This window comes from Mytilus edulis, chromosome 6, assembly GCF_963676685.1.
Source record: "Mytilus edulis chromosome 6, xbMytEdul2.2, whole genome shotgun sequence".
Taxonomy (NCBI): domain Eukaryota; kingdom Metazoa; phylum Mollusca; class Bivalvia; order Mytilida; family Mytilidae; genus Mytilus; species Mytilus edulis.
In genome coordinates, this window is record NC_092349.1 from 54,059,082 (window position 1) to 54,080,725 (window position 21,644).

The 21,644-nt window shown below is 33.4% G+C and overlaps 1 protein-coding gene across 1 annotated transcript; it reads right to left on the reverse strand.

Moving 5' to 3' along the window:
- Positions 1-14,637: 14,637 nt before the first annotated feature.
- Positions 14,638-15,592, reverse strand: LOC139526482 (uncharacterized). The gene is made up of 2 exons (XM_071321634.1): positions 15,394-15,592; positions 14,638-14,942 (listed from the first exon to the last, which is right to left on the reverse strand). Exons 1-2 carry the CDS (start codon positions 15,590-15,592, stop codon positions 14,638-14,640), a joined length of 504 nt encoding a protein of 167 aa, XP_071177735.1.
- Between the last annotated feature and the right edge of the window lie 6,052 nt (positions 15,593-21,644).

A 21,644-nucleotide genomic window follows, 5' to 3' on the forward strand; every position in this document is an offset into this window, starting at 1 on the left:
TACTTTTAGTTTTCGCACTCTAACTTTAGAAAAAGTGAATAGAAATCTATGAAATTTTAACACAAGGTTTATCACCACAAAAGAAAGGTTGGGATTGATTTTGGGAGTTTTGGTCCCAACATTTTAGGAATAAGGGGCCAAAAAGGGCCCAAATAAGCATTTTCTTGGTTTTCGCACTATAACTTTAGTTTAAGTAAATAGAAATCTATGAAATTTTGACACAAGGTTTATGACCACAAAAGGAAGGTTGGGATTGGTTTTGGTTTAGGAATTAGGGGCCAAAAAAGGGCCCAAATAAGCATTATTCTTGGTTTTCTTACAATAACTTTAGTATAAGTAAATAGAAATCAATGAAATTTAAACACAAGGTTCATGACCACAAAAGGAAGGTTGGGGTTGATTTTGGGAGTTGAGGTCCTAACAGTTTAGGAATTAGGGGCCAAAAAGGGGCCCAAATAAGCATTATTCTTGGTTTTCGCACCATAACTTTAGTATAAGTAAATAGAAATCTATGAAATTTAAACACAAGGTTTATGACCATAAAAAGGAAGGTAACTGGATTGATTTTGGGAGTTTTGGTCCCAACAGTTTAGGAATAAGGGGCCCAAAGGGTCCAAAATTGAACTCTGTTTGATTTCATCAAAAATTGAATAATTGGGATTCTTTGATATGCCGAATCTAACTGTGTCCTGTTTTCAAATTTGGTCTACATCAAGGTCCAAAGGGTCCAAAATTAAACTTAGTTTGATTTTAACAAAAATTTAATCCTTGGGGTTCTTTGATATGCTGAATCTAAAAATGTACTTGGATTTTTGATTATTGGCCCAGTTTTCAAGTTGGTCCAAATTGGGGTCCAAAATTAAACTTTGTTTGATTTCATCAAAAATTGAATAATTGGGGTTCTTTGATATGCCAAATCTAACTGTGTATGTAGATTCTTAATTTTTGGTCCCGTTTTCAAATTGGTCTACATTAAAGTCCAAAGGGTCCAAAATTAAAGTAAGTTTGATTTTAACAAAAATTGAATTCTTGGGCTTTTTTGATATGCTGAATCTAAACATGTACTTAGATTTTTGATTATGGGCCCAGTTTTCAAGTTGGTTCAAATCAGGATCCAAAATTATTATATTAAGTATTGTGCAATAGCAAGAAATTTTCAATTTCACAGTATTCAGCAATAGGAAGAAATCTTCAATTGCACAGTATTATGCAATAGCAAGAAATTTTCAATTGCACAGTATTGCGCAATAGCAAGAAATCTTCAATTGCACAGTATTGTGCAATAGCAAATATTTTCAATTGCACAGTATTGCGCAATAGCAAGAAATATCTAATTGCACAATATTGTGCATTAGCAACAAATTTTCAATTGGAGTTATCTTTCTTTGTCCAGAATAGTAGTTGAATCAACTTAAATCATTGTTTTATACAATATACAATGTATATTCACTTTTACTATCAACTGATAAATTAAAACAATCTTTACCATTCAGTGATAACAAGCACTTTATTTTACATTTTAATATTTTATGATGTATTTAAATGAGTAGTTATTGTTGCAAACTCCATTAGAAATTTGAATTGATATCAGTTTTGGAAAAAGGGAAAGGGGGATGTGAAAAAAAAATGGGGGGGGGGGTATATTTTTCTCATTTTAGATTTCATAAATAAAAAGAAAATGTCTTCAAACATTTTTTTGAGAGGATTAATATTCAACAGCATAGTGAATTGCTCAAAGGCAAAACAAATATTTTAAGTTCATTTGACCACATTCATTCTGTGTCAGAAACCTATGCTGTGTCAACTATTTAATCACAATCCAAATTTAAAGCTGAATCCAGCTTGAATGTTGTGTCCATACTTGCCTAAACCGTTCAAGGTTCAACCTCTGCGGTCGTATACAGCTGCGCCCTGCGGAGCATCTTGTTACACATTGCGACTTGGATGTAGAGTTGTCTCATTGGCACTCATACCACGTTTTCTTATTTCTATATATCCCGTTTGAAATAAGTTTTGTAAGGACACCTCCTAAACTACTTGTGTTGTTCGTTTTTTACTGACCAAGTCCATAGAGGGGGACGGATCAGACCTCAATAAATCATTATTTTGAACATTATTTACTATATAAGATGTAAGCATTGTTTCGAATGTACTTTTGTTTTATGTGTAGGGTTAATTACACCTTCTATACTAATTGGGTTGTACCTTCTTTACTGACCAAGTTCATTGAGGGGAAGGATTCAGATCTCAATAAAAATAGTTAACAGTCACATTTCCATGTGCTTGTACCTATGCAGGATCATCGTCAGTGCATACTACTCTTTTGTTTTAATTAACATTTACAGAATTGAGGAGTGTCTCGATGGGGGTTCTTCATTTCCGAAATCACTTTGTCCATTATTCTCTATTTTCTTTACATTCAAGCACTGTGTATTCATTATTTTTTCCACTATTTTTCTCTATGATTTATTTTTATTTTCATTCTCCTTTTTTCACTCCAACCAAACCCTTATTCAGTAAAACAACTGACAGTTTGTTTCAGTGGTTACTTGAACGTGACTTCAATATGTTGACTTGTTAATTTTAAGTCATTGTATTTCCAATACTAGACATCCACAGTATGCTTTTCCTAGTGCAGCCGAAAACAGATATCGAATGTTACATTCATTGCGTCTCCAGTATTAGAGATAGACATTCACAGTATGTTTTTCTAAGTGCAGTTGGAAAAAAAAACACCAAGATGTTACGTTTGTTGTAAAAGTATGGTCCTTGCGTCTTCAGTAGCATACATATAAATTCACAGGATGATTTTTAAGTGCGGTTGAAAAAACCCAGACACCAAGATGTTACCATCGTTGTAAATGTACGGTTATTGCGTCTCAATAACAGAGATATACATTTATGGGATGATTTGCTTAGTGCAGTTGGGAAATAAAAACACACGAAGATGTTAAATGTTAAAGATAGTTGTGACTGTTATTGTTAGAAAAAAAGTAATGTGATTTGTCAAAATCAGTCGAATTTTTATTTTTAAATTACCATTAATGTCATTTTACGAAATTTGTAATAGTTATTCGTCATACCGTAATTATGACCCTAAGACATTCAACTGGTCGCCACTTCACTGACCTGACTCCTCAAGTAAGATTTTTAAGGTCTGTTGAACAAGAGCACATTTTGTAGTCGGAAGTAAAAAAGTAAAAAAGGGGGAGAAAAGAGGGGGAGGATGGGGGTTGAAATGCAGCTATTTTTGCATTCAAAGATGATGTATGTGTTCTTCTTCTTCTTCTTGGTATAAGCCTCCTTTAATTAGGAGCACCTCCAAATATATATGGAGTTTTCCCTTAACTTAAAATTTTTAAAATGATAAAACAAAATTTCCAACATATGTACAGCACATATAAATAAACAATAAACAATAGAAATGTCATGCAAGGCATATTTACATGGACCTTTTTATAACAAACCATACAAGTATATTCACTTAAGTATGTGACTTAGTTTTATTTATATTTAAAATTATGTTTCATTTGAATTTGCTTTTTAATATGCATAAAATGTACATTAAAAGGAGGTTTCATTTAATAAGATCTATGTATTAAAATAATAATAGTTTAAGATGTAAGAATTTAGTAAAATCTAAAAAGACAGATTTTCTCAGTGGAATGTTATATGTACTTCATGATCAATTGTATATTAAAATTTTTAAAAAGTTATTAAAACTTGTTTTGTCACCATCAATAGATTTTAAAAGGTTATATAAATGATAAGCACCATATAATAGATGTATAAGGCTGTTGGGGATAGGAGTGATCTTTAAATATTTAAGATTCTTACAATTATTATTAAATTAAATGGCAGACTCTGTGTTGGTACTATATATATGTTACTTATGATAATCATTGTTCTCATTTGGTTGTCAGTTCTTCCACTTTATGATAAATGTATCTTTATATAACTATATATATATATGCACATTATGTGTTTCTATTTGTTGTCTAAAATGTTCAGTCTCTCTATGTGCATTTGAAATAGCATGTTTCTAGTTTTGTTTTCAATGTTTTCCATGAATTTTTCACAGCTATCAAACACCTCCTTGTATTTTGAACAGTCTATTAGCAATTGTACTATTGCAGTTTTGCTCATGAAGGTGCAGTTCCATTTTGCTGGAGTGATTTTATCAGTGATCTCTTTTCTTATATCAAGGAAATATTTTTCTCTCATAGTACTGAGTATGGGACATGTTGTCAGGAAATGAGTTATGTCTTCATTGGCAGTTTTACATAATTGGCAAGTTGGATCTACTGTATATGGAGTGAATTTATGTTGATCTGCCTGAAGTATGTATGTTCCAGTTATCATTCTAGTCTTGATTATTGCTTTTCTAAGTTCAAAACGAGGCAAATGCTTTATTTTCCAGACTTGGTGATGTTTATTGATCTCGAAGTTTTCCGTATTCATGAATTTTAAGCTAGATTTTCTTTCAGATTCTATTAAGGTCTTGTCCTTCCAAAATTTGTCTACTTTCAGTTTGATAGTTCTTTTCCATTGTTCTTTCTTTGGAACATTGCTTTTAAGTTGTATAATGGTTGGAAGTTCATACAGATCTAAGATATCCATAACTCTAGAAAAGAAGCTATTTTTGTTATCAAAATTTGTTGTTATTTGTCTTTCTATAAGCTGATGTATTTTTTCATTCTCACATGTTAGTAGCGCAAGTAGGAGAGACAATACTCTTTTATGAATTTCTGCTTCTATTGGTAGTGCTCCTAACAGTAGTAACACTGCAGAATTGGCAGTTCTTTCTGGAAGAGATTGTAACTGGCGAAGATTTTTTCTATGAAATCTTTCCAACTGTTCAATATCAGATCTGGTTAGAGGTAACACTTCTAATCCATAAATTAACCTTGGAATGACATAAGTTTTGTAGATTTGAAATGAGGTTGGGGGATCTAGACCATTTGTACCATGACACCCTGATCCCATAAGAGCATATTTAGTTCTTCTTGCTAATTTTATTCTCTCTTGTACATTTATATGACTTTCGTTGTTTTCAGCTCTTGTTAATCCAAGGTGTACCCCTGATTTAGCAATTGTTACATCATTTCCATCAAGTGTCCATTTGTAATCACTTTTTGTTTTTGAACAATCTATGATTTGGGTTTTTGTTGGATGTATGCTGTAGTGGTGTTCATTTGCATATCTTCCAAGCACATTTAGCATTAGTTGTAGTTCATGCTTGTCATTCGATATAAAGGCTATATCGTCGGCGCAAGTTGGTGATCCTACATATATATTTCCTAATTGGTATCCTATTGAATTTTGTTCTAATTCTACTAGGAGATCTTGGACAAAGATTTTGTATAGATGGGTTGATAATATTCCTCCCTGTTTTACACCTTGTTTAATTTGGAAGGGTTTACTTATACCATCAAGCCATTTAACTTTTGTAGTTAGATCAGAATATAATTCTGTTAATATTTTCCAATATATTGGATGGATTTCTTGATTGAGCATTTTATCCATCAGTATAGTGTGTTGGACTACATCAAATGCTGATTTTACATCCAGAATATTTATATAAAAATTGTCATTCCCCTTTTTCTTCTCATATCTAGCTTCTGAAATAATTAAGCTTGCCATGATTGGCGATAGACCTTTGGTGAATCCAAATTGGAGGTCTGTTTTTGGCTCTATCATCAGTTTGTTTAGAAATGAGTATTCAAAGGTTTTCCCAGTTATTGGTGTTACTGTTATGCCTCTATAGTTACTGGTCTCTGTTGGGTCTTTTTCTTTCTTAAGTACTGGTGTGAGTATACCAGATTTGAAAAATAATGGTACCTTTCTGTGTATCAGAATGTTGTTAAATATTGTCTTCATCGCTGGTGCTATTGTGCTCTTGGCATATTTAAGATGCTCAGCTGTAAGTCCAAATTCATCCGGACTTTTTTTGGTGTTGAGACAATCTATTGCTTTCTCTATGTCTGTGTCTGTAAAGAGTTCAAGATTGTGTTCGTACTCTTCTAAGGCCTCTTGTACATAGTTTTGTCGAATTTTGCATAGATTTAGGTAGGAATTGTCATATATTTCTTCTTTTGGGACACTGAGGTCTTCATAATATTGTGCAAATCTTTTCCTTTGATCTTCATGACAAAATATATACTCTCCATCTATTTTCAGACAATAGGTTGTAGTTCGGCTGTTGCTTCTGCCTCTATTTATCAGTCTGTAAAAAAGCTGAGTATTAGGGTTATCCATTATTTGTTGGTAAAATGTTTGTCTATCTATTGCATGTTCTGCTCTTTGCTTACTTCTTAATTTCTTTTTCTCATTTCTTAATTCAATTGCTAGGTGGTGTTCTTTTGGTTTCCCTATGTCTTGCCATTTCTTATATATTTCCCTACATGATTTCAGAATTATAAGTACTTCTGGCGAGGCTTTCCATTTTGGTCCCTTGGTTTGTAATAGCTTAGTTGGAACTGATCTTTTTCCTGCCTTATTTAGTGTTTCCATTAATACTTTTAATTGAATATTGACATCTTTTTCCTGTTCAATTAAATTGATATCCTGCTGTATAGCGTTGTTATAGCTTTCTTTGTCTATTTGCTCCCAAAGCATTTTGAATTTTGCTTTATTGTTTTTCTTACTAGAATATCTGGTATTTGTCATCTGGCAGGTTATTTCCATCTTTACAATTGTATGTGCGGATGTATTTGCACTTGATTTGTCCTCAATTTTATACTCTGCAACTAAGTTTTTGTCTTGTACAAGTATATAATCTATTTGTGAGGATGAATTTCCAGCATGATGAAAAAAGGTATGGGTATTTTCTATTTCAACACCAGTAGTTAAGTTTACATCTCCAGTAAATTGTCTTAGTATTTTATCATGCTTGTTTGCTCTGGAAGTTTGTAATGTACCGTTCAGGTCTCCTGCTAGCACTATTTTGTGTGTATTTTCATACTTTTGTATTATGTCAGAAATAATGTCTAGACACTCCATATATTCATGTTGTGAATTCGTCGTATGAGTTGGCATATAAGCATTGATAAGGCATATATCATTGGTTGCTGTAATATTAACTGCAATAACCCTTTCATTTCCATCTTTTAGTTTTTTAATTTTGCTGGACCATTTTGATGGCCAGAGTATTGATACCCCTCCCTTTCCTTTCGGTAACTTGAAGCTATCCAGAGGGTCATCTGTATCAGAACATCTTGTGTGGTCCTCCATTGTTGGAAGGAGTTTTTTTATTTCTTTTTTTTTGAAAGTCCCATAAGAAATGCTCTTGTAGACATAGTATTGTATTTGAGTGATCTAAAGAGTGAAGATATGCAATATTGGTTTTTAATCCTTCAATATTGCATGTAATGATGTTTATATTCTTACTTAAATTTCCTGATGGTTTGTTCTTCTTTTTGTTAATTCTGGGGGTAGTCCTTTTTGGCTTGTGATCCGAAAATGGTGACCATTGTTTAAAGATTGCTTTGGATCCAGTAGATTGGACTCATCTAGTGTTTGATATTCCTCTTGTACCCTTGCATTGGATTTGCTGTTGATTTCTTTACCGACATGTTGAATAACTTCATTTTCAGCATTTTGTTCACAGTTGTTCAGAGGTAGTGTTTCATTATTATTCTCTTTGATGATCGTGTTTGTACAGTGAGGTTCTATATCAACTGTATGTATTTCTATAGGTGGCTGCTGTTCATCTATAATTCTAGACATCACTGCTTCGGTTGGGCATCGCATGTGATGTGATGTTGTTCTGTTCTCAGTATCATGTGTAGGCATATTTTGCTGTAGTTGAGTTCCATTCTTATATGTTGGAGGCCTAGGCATTTGTCTGGAACTATGTATTGTATTTGGAGGCCTTTGTATATTATGCATAGAGTATGGTGGTGCCTGGCTGAAGTTGTGCATTCGATTCGTTGGTATTTGCATAAAGTTGTGCATTGGATTTGGTGGTATATGCATTGGATTTGGCGGTATATGCATTGGATTTGGCGATATATGCATTGGATTTGGCGGTATATGCATTGGATTTGGCGTCATTTGCATTAGATTTGTTGCCATATGCATAAGATTCGGTGGCATATGCATTGGATTTGGTGGCATATGCATTGGAATTGGTGGTATATGCATTGACATTTGTGGCATACCCATTGGATTTAGGACTGGCTGGGTTGGTATATGAGAATTATGGAATGCATAAGGTGGTGCATGCATATAGGTTTGCATCACATTTGGTTGTATATAGTGACCATTTCCAGGTAGTCCTTGGTATAAGCCATAATGATGTGGTATGCTATGTTTATTTTGTATTGCCATTTGGGTGGTAAGCGCAGTTTGTATACACATGTTCTGTATCATTTGGTTTTCCATTATTTTCAGTCTATTCTCCAGATGCATTTCCTTCATTTGGTTTTGTAACTGTTGATACATGTATGTATTGTGTGTATCACTATTTGGTCCTCTATGTATGTTGTTCGTTGTACATTGTTGCGCTTGGGCATTTTGTTGTGTTTCTTCTCTTCTAGTAACTGTGTCTAGGACTGACTTCATGTGTTTGATTTCATTCTCTAGATTAAGTATCCTTGTTTTTTGGGCAATGATAGTTTCCTCTTTGTCGTTTTTGTTTTTGGTGCCCTTTTGATTCTTTTTCACCAGACTCTCATTTGTTTTTTTCTCCTTCACATTTTCTGTAATGGTTATTGTTGGTCCTGTTTCATTACCACTTACTGGTCTTTGTTTTGATTTTGCTGATCCTTCTGACCTTTCATTGATGTTAGGTGTAAAAATCAATTTCAAGTCAGTTTCTTCCATATCTGTCTTTTCTCTCATCTGGTTTTGTATATTATTAGACCTGGATGGTAAATCTTTGTCTATACTAATGGTAATGGGATCAGGTTCTATCCGTGTTCTAATCTGATCATTGTGTCCTGTTTCATCTTGCTCATCTTGTGTGCTTCCTGTGTTTATATTTATGTTTATGTTGTTATCTTCTGAAGATGGATCACACTCTGTTATGTTTCATCTTTCATACATTATGTCATCATTACATAATGTGCAGATGTAATCTAACTGTTTCAGCTCATTTTCTCCAACTTTGTTAGACAGATTTTCACATTGGTAATGGTACCAGTAATCACATCTGTCACATCCAATCCCTTCTTCTACATATTTATTGCAATACGGACAAATACAGTTGTCTGGACTTGCAGTATTAGTATTACCGTCTGTATTTGCCTGTTCATCTTGGGAATGTTCCTTTCTTCCTTTCATGCATGTTTCTAAACTGCTTATTTCATCCTCTGTATTGACGGTTTGTTCAATACATAAAAACTCCTCATTTGGGTTATTCAGTTGTTCTTTCTTACTCTTTTCCTGTGCTATTGATTTTTGTATAGTTTCTGAGGAACAATTTCTCAACTGAGATAAGTATGTTTGAATATTTTTGTTGAGGATGTTGATCTCTCCGTGGTCTTTGGTTAGCTTTTCACATAGCTTATCAAATATGTTGTTGATAAATAAGTCCACTCTGCTACCATTCACATTGATTTTGCAAGTTGTGTGATACATGTTTATAGTAAATTTTAGCATATTTCCTGTTTCTCCATTAAGTTTTTTGTTAAATACTTTGTAACACGAGTCTACTGTAAGTCCTGAATTTTCTACACCATTTTGGACGGGTAGAGTTACAAATTGATCTTTCATTATTTCACTTTGAAGGATGTTAAGTATTTCATTTTTGGTGGTTTCGTATGCTCCAGTGCTCAATTCTATTACAAAATTTTTTCCTGACTTTAATTCAAATTTTATATGTTCTTTCTGGCATGCCTCCATTTTTTTTTCTAGCGCAGTATTTCTATCCAGTGTATATGATCTTGTTGTTATAGTGCTGGTTCCCAGGTCTCCAGTTGAACAATTTTTCTTCATTCTTTGCACCTGCATTTTGATGTTTTTATTTGGTAACAGCTAGGGAGTAAATATTAAATATTGAGTTTTTTTTTTTTTTTTTTTTTTTTTTTTTCCTTTTTCTTAAGATTTAAAATGTATAGCTCCGACAGTCCACACTAACCTACTAGATTCAGGTTTAAATATAGTTTTTAATATACACTAGATTGATGTTTGGTATAGCGCGGACAACCCACGCTGACCTATCTTTCTGAGTGTATGGTGTTTGGTATAGCGCGGACAACCCACACTAACCTATTAATTTCAAAAATAGAATTTTTAATATACACTAGATTGATGTTTGGTATAGCGCAGACAACCCACACTGACCTATCTTTCTGAGTGTATGGTATTCGGTATAGCGCGGACAACCCACACTAACCTATTAATTTCAAAAATAGAATAAAAATATTAATATACACTAGATTGATGTTTGGTATAGCGCGGATAACCCACACTGACCTATCTTTCCGAGTGTATAGTTTTTGGTATAGCGCGGACAACCCACACTAACCTTCTAAATTTAGCCTATTTATTATAGATATCTTTTTGTTATTATACTCTCTAAATGTTTATCTGATGTTTTACTCCTTAGATGTTGTTATTTACATCAGTTTCTTCTGGTGCTTTGTTTTTTGTCCAACAATCTCTCGAGATTTGGTTTGTAAGTTTCCTCAACCAAGCTTTGGATAGGTGGATGTTTGGATGAATTCCGTCGTCCAAGAGGCTTAAATTATACAATCTCCTACTCTTGGTATTTCCTTGCCTACAGCTGTGTGAAGTACCTGCTTGATATGTTCTTTGTTGCCTGGTTGATGTCCTATACAAGTCTATGTTGAAATTTGGAGAAAAGTTTTGATGGTTCAAGGTTCTTATGGCTTTGTTAATTTCGATTATTTGCTGCTCTAATTGGATGTCTTGATCATAAAATACTTCCGGGTCTTTATGGCTGTGTGATTTGTTCCAAGCTTGTATTGAAAAAAAAGGGTATTTCTAATATTGTAATTTGGCTGTCTGGTGAGAGATCCTTGAGTGTTTTGATAATTTCTTTGTACCTGTTAATAAGATGTTCAACTAGTTCGGCATTGTTTTGAAATTTCAGTGATATATATTTTGTTGTTCTGTTGAAGGATGTAAAATCACAGGTTCCTATAAGAATATATAGCCAGATTTTTTTCTGGAATCAGCTGTACTTCTGTGTCAAGATTTTGTTTGACCCAATCCAAGGCTTTAGTTGCTGTCCTACCTCCCTGACACCACCAGTATATTTCTTGATGTATAGGTAGAGTTGATTGTTGTTTTAGTCTACCTATAATGCTGTCTCCTAATATTGCTGGGGTATAGATTTTCGGGGTAGTCGGTGCATGAAATGGTTTTTGAATAATCTTCTTCAACTTAGCCAACGACATAAATATTTTCAGTCTGTGATTTAATACTTTTTAATGCTGAAAACGGTATGTAGATATGAACTATATCAAACAATAGTAATATATAACCAACACTAGAGTCTGACAAAAAAGAGAAGACCAAAAAGACTGTATGACAAAAAAGCTGCTTAGAAGTTTATTACCATAAACAAAAACAAAAACAGAAGGTTTTGATACTATCTATGAGCTTATTTTTTTTTTAATTCTTTACTGTTGTATCAGTGCTATGTTTTTATTCAGTGGTATAGCGCGGACAACCCACACTTACCTTGAGAGTTAAGTATTATTTTAAATTAAGTCTCTTTTTTATTTTAAGTATAAATCATATAAATGGAAGGTCAGAATTATACTAGCTTTTAATTTAGATAGCAGTTTTATTTATTTAATTTTCTTTATATACTTTATAGTTTAAAAGAAGAAAATATATTTATTTTAAATGATCAACAAAATCAACGATGGGTGACAATAAATGGCGGGTAATCTGAAAAATGAAAAATGTCAAGACAAACTTATACACAAGAAATAATAAAAATACAGGGACAATATACTACAAAAAGGGATAATTGGGATGGGCTATATATGTGCTGTACAATGTTTACAAACGTGATAATATTGATTGGTGTCAGAACAATAAAAAATTAAATTTTTCTTTCAGTGCAATAACAACTTCCACTCTTCTCGCTGCCTCGTTGTCTTGTGTTCTTTGTTTCAATGCTACAATTTTCATACCTTTCACAAGTTGTTTTTAATGTTGTATGCGTTATGTATACTATTTGGGACTGGAAAGAGATCCACATCAGATACTCCTACTGCTAGGCTTAAATTAAAATATTGTTTGTTTGCCCTTTACCGACCGACCCTATAAATTTGTTCCGCCTGAAAATCTTTTATTTGTATTTACCTGCAAGATTTTATTTTATTTTGTTTTTCCGTTCCTACAAATAATCTTATATTTGTATTTTCCGCTCAAAACATTTTTACCGGAATCCTCGGGTTTTATCTATCCCGGATAAGGTCTAGTCCGTTTGGTATCACGTGAGCGTTTGACATGAACACTTGCATTCAGAGTTTCAAAGCATTTGTTAGAAGTCATGATATGACGAACGTTACTCTGTGTCTTTGTACTTGAAGAGTAGGGTTCATTAAAACAAGTTGCTTTCTTTAAAAAAAGAAAAGCAATACATTAACCTAAGACTGCTGACTGCCGGGTCACCAAAAGATTGTTGCTGAATTTGTGTTTGCTTTTGAATTGAAATAATTGACTGTGAAAAGAAGAATCCAGTTGAAAGTATATATTTACAGCTTCTATTTTAATAGCTATTTTAAAGCTCGACTATTATATTTATCACTCGGGAGTGCACATATTTTTTTTCGATTATAACCCTTTGGCAATCCTAGCTACTAACCAGATGACTTATGCAAATTACACAAACCTATCGCAATATTTTATGCACTCAGTTTGCTTTATAATCTAGAATTCAGGATGCATTTATTTTATCTATCATATCCGACTCGTATTTGAAGCTGTCTTTACTCATGTTAGATGTTGTATGCGGTGAAACCTGTGGCATGCAATTGATTGGGACCTCTTATGAAGAGATTTATCTTTGGTCTCATAAAACATCTCAAACTTTAAGGATTTCCTGATTTTACTTAAATCAATTCAAACATTCTACAGGGAAACTTAGTTTTGCCGAAGAATTTCTTAATTCAGAAGTTTATAAACCTGTGCACACTTTAAAAAAATATATATAAAAAGGTATGTAGATATAAAAAGATACCAGAATTAAAATGATGTACGCCAGACACGAGTTAAGTCTACAAAAAAAGCATCAGTGACGCTCGAATGAAAAAAGTTAAAAGGCTAATACATTACAAAGTTGAGGAATCTATTCCTTGGGTAGACAATCCTTAGCTTTTCGAAAAGGTCAAAGTTTGTAATAGGACTGTGACTCAAAAAAGAAACAAAAGAGAAACAACTCGAGGTTAGAATACCGTTAGTAATGATCGTGCTTGAAAGTCATATGAAAAGCTCTTTCTGCCGTGTCCTGAATTTAGATAACAAGAACGAAAATAAGCTTTCACGAGTGAATTTAATAGTATTGCATGCAAGTAGTATTTTAGCGCACGAAATAGCAAATAAAAAGCTCAGGAAAAGAATACACATTTGCGTCATCACATATCTTAATCTAATACTTGAATTCGAATGTCAAACGGCCTACACTAAATGTTTTGACTCAGGATTCATTGACATTTTATCCGGAATTTGTGAGAACGCAAACCGATAGTGTGCTTTTGAAATGTGATCTATAATGTGAATGAATCAAGACGTGTAGGATAGTTGGTCAACACAATGAATACAATTTTCAAAATCGTACCATAGTACAAATATGTAGATGCTATAAGGTTAAACTATTAAAACAAACAAACAAAAATTGAATTAAAATTTTATAATAAAGTAACGTTCCGGTCAGTAATTTTTTTTTTCAAATTCTTTTGAATATTTGTACCATAGTTTGTTTAATTTTCCATTGAAAAAGTGTGAGGGTATCTACACATACACCACAGTTCCATATCAACCCTCTGATTGGTTTACCAGAAGATTTAAAATGGTCATGTGGGGTATGTGAGATACCTCACACTTTTAGCCAGAACCTACAATGTAACATTTTCTTTCCTGTAATATTTTTCAACTCTAAATGTTTACTAAAACTATAGTGTTGAGTAGTTGTCTCATTGGCAAATACCCCATATCCTTTCTTTTTCTTAGAAAAAGTACAAAAATGAATTTTAATAACTGTATTATTTTAATAAAATGTGAAACTAGAAGCCAAATATTAAATACTCTAATCCTCGAGAATGGCACACTGGTAATTTCACTACAAAAAAAAAATGCATAAATTCCATTATGCATAATTTCACTACTAAAAAGGATGGAATTCCAATGAATATATTCCTTTGAATAAAATACACCACATAATCCTCAAATACTGAAATAATCACAAATATATTTAACTTCCACTATTAAAATTGAACACACATCCAGTGAACAAACTTCCAACGCCTTCTGCTGCACTTTTTGATGTTTCTTGATTTTCCGTGCGATTTTGAATTTCTGTGTTGTCTTCATGTTTAATTTTCTTACACATGCTTTCACTCGGTTCAAGGATGTTTGAGATATCCTTTAACATCTCACTGGAAGCCCTTTTATATTTTCTAACACTCTCCACTGACCTATGGCCTGTCCTGTTCATTATTTCTTGTTCTGGGACTCCTGCCTGGTATAATGGTGTGGCACATGTCCTTTTACCAGATTAGTGAAATACCCATCTATTCCAGCTTCTGCACACATGGTTTTCATGATATTAGACAATTTGTTGACCCCTACTGACTGTTCACCAAACTTAATACTTCCTTTATCTAGCGGTCTCCTATAAAAAGCTGTTCCATTTAAATCACGTACAATATTAAAATATTGTTCATATATCTTAAATAGTACTGGATTTTGTAGATAGTGTTTTAAGTTTTTGGCACTCAAGTTCCGCTGATTGAATCCACCTGAAAAAATGAAGTATTGACACTGAGTGACAATTGAATCATACACTGAACAAAACTGAGTTATTAATGAAATAGATAAGATAAGATACAATCTAATTAAAATATTGATCTCTGATATGTAGTATAACGTAATCAGAGATCAATATTTTAATTAGATTGAGATAAGATATTTTATTTGTTTAAAATCCAAAATAACAGTGAAATATAAAACAGTTTTATATTGCTTGAATTAGGTAAAACGTAATAAGCATACACGCTACGCAAGATATGAATATACCGGCCGTCTTTACAGTGAATTTGCATAAATGAATCACCTGTTCAAGCGCGGACCTCAACGAAGACACCCGTATTTTCTGAAAATCGTCACTCATGTGACAAAATTACACAAACGAACGAATTGAAATACACAAGAAAGAAAAATACTTAATAATTTAAGAAAAAATAAACTGACCTTTGTACGTTTTGTTGGCTCTGCCGTTGAATAATATATAGCTTCCCGTCTGATCCTTTCCCAGTTCGAACTGATCCACGGACAGATTCCTATGCTCATCTACACCTCTGAGCCCAAATGTTAGATCGTCTTTACTGTTGTCCCATTGGGGAATTACATTCAAAAAGTCAATGTCACTTATCTCCATTTTTGCAGCCATTTCAGACGACTGAAACGCGCAAACTGATAATGCAGCGGGAAAGGCACTTTTCATCACGTGATATCAGTTAATTGTGACGTCTAATGAACTTTGGCACAAGACATTTACCAAATTAAAAATTTGATTGGGTATGTGTAGATACACCATAGGATGAACTAAATTTCACTCGAAAGCAAAGCTTTCTCGTGAAATTTAGCCCCTCCTATGGTGTATCTACACATACCCAACACTTTTTAATTTGGTAACTATAACATATAACATCAATAAACACGAACGTCAAGTATTTACGGATGGACATTTTATTTATCGAATGAATCTACTTTTAAATTCTAACATTCCACTATGTGAATAAATTACTATACAAAATATAAGCAAAGACTTCTAAATCCATACTAAAACAGTATAATATAATCAACATTATGGTTGTAATTAAATTTTATTGTGATTATTGTAAATTATTTTTGTGGTTGTTGCTGCAAGGATTTAAAATCATGCTTTATGAATTGAAAACACACCAAGTATTTTTGTTCACGACCGTTTAAAATTTAAATATTTAATAAATTTATTTTACTTTCCGTTTTATGGATATATTATAATACAAAAAAATAAATAATAATTACTCATAAAACCCGGCTAAATACTAAAATGGTATGAAATAATTAACGTAGAAATATAATGATTATTGTGTATAAACATTTTTTGTAGGATGCAAGAATTTATTTGGATTTAATTTTTATGTTTGCTTTACAAATGAATATTTAAAAATACCAAAGCAGAGTATCTTGTCATATAAAATACTTATTTCTTAATTGAAACTCTGAAAATATTCTGATTTCAATCATTGTTAGTTTCTTCAGAAACATAAATAAAGTATTATATATTTTTTATATATTTCTTTGATTCCGATTGAATTAAATTCTTTTGATAAGAATATTATCTTTCTGTTTTCCGATCTAAAATTAACATTTTAAATAGAATGTTCTATCCCGTAAGTCTATGATGAAATACACAGTATCCCGTGGTTAAATCTTCAAACATAATTTGTTTACATGTTATCGAGACAACAGACAATACTACGTTATAATTGACCCAGATACACACAGTGTACAGTGGTCGTTTTAAAACAAATATAATTGCGTCGTCAAGGGCCATCAAGGGACCATATCAAAGACGTAGATAACAACCTGTGAAGACCTGTATAGATGACCGAAAACTTTCTCGAGACGTTCCGAGAATTTTATTCTGACTTCCGGCCGAGAGATATCGAGTGGCCCATAGACACATCCAAAACTCGCCAATATATAAGCATGAACCGCTGGTTCATGCAAAAAAGTTCGTCCAATACAAAATTATCAACGTGTGTGCAAAGTATTTTGTAAACGGACGTTGTATCCTATGTAGGAATGGCCTCTGGTGATCGGTGGATCAGGATGATTATGTTAACGATGCCTTCAACAAGCATTGATACATGTATATTATTTATGTCTGACATGAACCAAAGGTCTGTAAAGTGGAGAATATTTGGCAGTAAAATCACCAAGTTTTTCCATACAAATCATTTATAAATGCGATAAAAAATACGTGACAATTTTGTTTCAAGTCTTGTATCATTTTTATTGGAAACCCAGGCATACAAGAACATTTAAACACGCTAGGGACTGTTTCTACTAGTAATGTATGTCTGCCTGGACATATTTTACCAGGACAAAGTTATCTCTAACAGAAAACCTTTAGGTCGAGGTAAGCGACAACAAAATATATAAACTTGAAACAGAATTTTCTTCACGTTACACATAAATGTACTGACAATTATCTTTGAAGTGTCCTTGCTCGAAAAATTAAATATTGTATCAATGGAATATTAAGGGAGCTACCATTTGATTTTTATGGGGGGCTAGGATGAAATTTGAAAAAAATTGGCAGGACAGGAGTTTTGAGTAAAAAAAAGGCAGGATGAGACACTTTGCAAAAAAAAAAAAGGCAGGATGACAATTCAGGTAAAAAAAGTCAGGATAAACTAATAAAAAAAAAAGGCAGGACCGAATAGAGTGAAAAATAAAAAGGCAGGACAGAGATTACAACTAAAAAAAAATGCAGGACAAAATTTTTCATCCTAGCCCCCCCCCCCCCCCCCAACCCCCCCCCCCCCCACCCCCCCATAAAAATCAAATGGTAGCTAAAGCAATACAGACAAAAATGACGTCATGCAGATTATGTATCTATAAAATAAAATATTATACCTACCTGCCTACCCATGACAAAAAATGTACCGAGCTCAGTTATTTTTTGGGAAAGAAAAATAAAATATTTTAAATCTTCAATGTTTTACTCATACCAAGCTAAATATATTCAGTATTTACACCAAAGCAATTTAAAACAACAATCATGATTTTCCAATCATTCAACTGGAATTTGAATTAAAATTGGGCGCGAACGTGTAGAGTGCGAGCGGACCTTGGGTGCGAATGTGCGAGGTGCGAACGTGTAGGGTGCGAAAGTGTATTGGGCGCGAACGGACCTGATACCCTAGAGACCCTACCTACCTACCCTGTTTCAAAACATAGGGTCGGAAAAGGGCAAACAAACAACATTTTAATTTAGGCCCTATGGTATAATTTTCTTCTTCAATACAGGCAGTGATACCAGGGGAATATAAGTAAGGGGAGGGGGGGACCAATGCAATAAATGCTATAAAGCAATAAAAACTATATGCGATCAAGTACCGCCTAGAACTGTATCCAGAACAGAACTCTTGGAAGCCATTAAAGCAATTAACACTGGAAAATCTGAAGATATTTTTGGTTTATCAATTGAACATATATTATATGCAGGAGATGCAGGAGATGAATTCACTGATTATCTGCTAACTTTAGTCAATATCATACTCAATAACAAATTAATACCTGAAATTATCAAATTAGGACTACTTTCTCCGATATTCAAGAATAAAGGAAACAAAAATGAATCTAAAAACTACAGAGGAATTGTAGTACTACCTATACTATGTAAAATTTTGGAATATATTGCAAGAATTAATTTTAGACCAGTTTTGCTGAAGAACCAATCACCATTACAAAGAGGATTCACCCCGAATACATCGCCTTTAAATGCAGCGGTTATATTTGAGGAAGTGTACAGGCAATATAGTGAAAAAACAGTCCATTCTACATAGCTTTACTTGATGCCAAATCAGCATTTGATGTTGTCATTATAAATATGTTGATGAGAAAACTATTTCTATTTGATATTGACCCAACAACCTGGTCTCTAATTGATGATCTCCACCTGAACACCAGTTGTAACATCAAATGGAAAAACCAGCTGTCAAAAGAATTTAAAGTACACAAAGGAGTCAAACAAGGGGGACTATTGAGTGCTGACTTATATAAATTATATATTGAAGACTTACTATCTCTATATGAAACATATCAAATCAGGGATGTAAGATTGGTCACATCAACATTAATGCTGTAGCGTGTGCAGATGATATCACAGTTTTGAGCGACAACCCTTATGATTTACAAATTTTAGTCAACCATGCTCTACAATACAGTCAGTTAGGCAGCAACCATTTGATTTTCGGGGGGGGGGGGGGGGGCTATGTTTTTTTTGGAAAAGTTTGTTTCCAGTTTTTGATTCTGAGAAAAAAAAGTTGTTTGTTTCACCCTCAGCTGCCACTATATGTAATGCTAAAATTGAAAGAAAAAAATTGTTTTCGAATTGTCGCGAAAAAAATAGATTGTTTTTCGCAGCAGGCGAAAAAAAAAATTTGTCCAGAAAAAAAAAACCATAGCCCCCCCCCCCCCCCCCCCCACACACACACCCAGAAAATCAAATGGTTGCTGCCTTACACGTTACAACCACAAAAAAGTGTAATCATAGAGGTGGATAACAAAACTAGAAAAGCTACCCATCATAATTGTGTTTTTAACTTGAACAATCAAGAAATGCCAAATGTTACTAGTTCATCACATTTAGGTATAATTCGATCAACATCAAGAATGAAATCGGAAACACTTCATGTTGAACAAACCACAACAAAAGCACGTCGCACTGCATATAGCCTGCTTTCAGCCGGTTTTCACGGAACCAATGGGCTGGACCCAGTAACATCAATATCTATCTACAAAACATACATTCAACCAGTTCTCACTTATGGTTTAGAAATATTACAACCAGGTCCATCAAACATGACTAAATTAGAGAAGTTCCAAAAATCACTACTGAAAAAAGTTCTATCACTTCCTCGAAACACCCCAGATCCAGCTATTTATATCATATCGGGCGAACTTCCAATTGAAGCATCAATTGACACAAAATGTCTAACCCTGTTCAACAATATATGCAGACAAGATGACAAATCTGTGGAGAAACAACTTGCATATAGACAACTACATATCGAATTAGACAGCAGTAGCAGCTGGTATGTTATTACCAAAAAACTTCTCTACAAATATGGATTTAGTGACATTTTTCAATTCTTGGATAATCCACCAAGTAAATATGAAAGGAAAAAATTAGTACAAAAAAAGATAGATTCATACTGGATTCAAAGAATAACTCATGATTGTACATTCTATTCCACACTGACTCATCTTAACTGTGATGCATTTTTACCGAGAAATTGCCATCCAATCATTGATCTGAAAAATGACAACAATCCATCAAAAGGGGCATTATCAATAGGAATAAAACTTAAAATGGTCACTGGTACATACATGACACAGGCTAAACGTGCAAGCTTTACCAAGCACGAATCGCCGACGTGTAAGCTATGTGATGAAGACAACGAAGATATAGAACATCTGCTTCTTAAGTGTAAAATTCTGGAAAATATACGTCACCCGTTTTTTAAACAACTAGATGACTTGATAAAGGAAACAGCAATATCGTTTTACAAAATCAAGACAGACTCCAGATTACAATTAATTTTGGACTGCTCGAAAATTAACCAACATCAGGCAGATATCATTTTAAATAAGAAAGTTGAGCAGAACTGTGAACTTATATCTCGAAAACTGTGTTTTGCCCTTCATTCGATCAGAGCTAGAACGACAATTCAACAAAAAGAGAAAAAGAAAGTTAAATTAAAAATATAACAACTGTGATGTAATCCATCCAACACTTATGATAATATGTAGTAAGCGTGGGTTCCACCACTGCTATATCACAACTGAAAATGAACGAATATTATGAAAGCATAGTAAGCGTGGGTCACTCCACACTATACTGTACGAGGAGTCAATTAACGCCGTCTGTTAAAACTACGGTGAAAAGGAGTTCATTTCACACACCTATTTGGACTAGAAGATAATCATCTAATCGCGTGTGAATGGAACACTGTGTACAAAAAACTGTATATATTGTGTACCTACAACTGTTAATATATTCTTGATGGTGGAGGTTGATTACTACTCCTATGGAGGTTGTCCTGAAGGACGGAAGAAGATTCAACGGTAAGGTAAGCTAATATGCTGGGAAGATCTTATTCGAACCTGTTAGGACTTTACTATATCAAATGGCTATATATCAGAGATAATCGAAAAATAAATCGTATCTTGCCATTGGTTTAGAAACATTTACGTCAAAATTACTTTGATGAACTTCTTGATAAACATGATATTGTACTGATACAAGAACATTGGCTTTTTAATTATGAAAAAGAAATTATTTTGAAACAACATCATTCAGATTTCATAACCTTCTCGAGACAAATTGATGATAATGAACCCTTATCTCCAATCAGTAGACCAAGAGGCGATAGAGGTATTGCAATTTTGTATAGAAAGTCCATGTCAACTATGTTTTCTCAACTTCCTGATGGAGATAACAGAATACACAGGCTATCGAAATTTCAACCACAAAAGACCCAATATGTCTTATAAATGTATATCTCCCCTCAAGAGGTACCGACAAAGGGCATGATGCTTATAGAGCAGCTTTGGACATCTTAAAGGAATTACTACTGAAATATCAAAGAACTCATTCAATTATTATCGCCGGCGATTTTAATGCTTCATTCCATAGACAATACAAGGACACCCAAGATGAA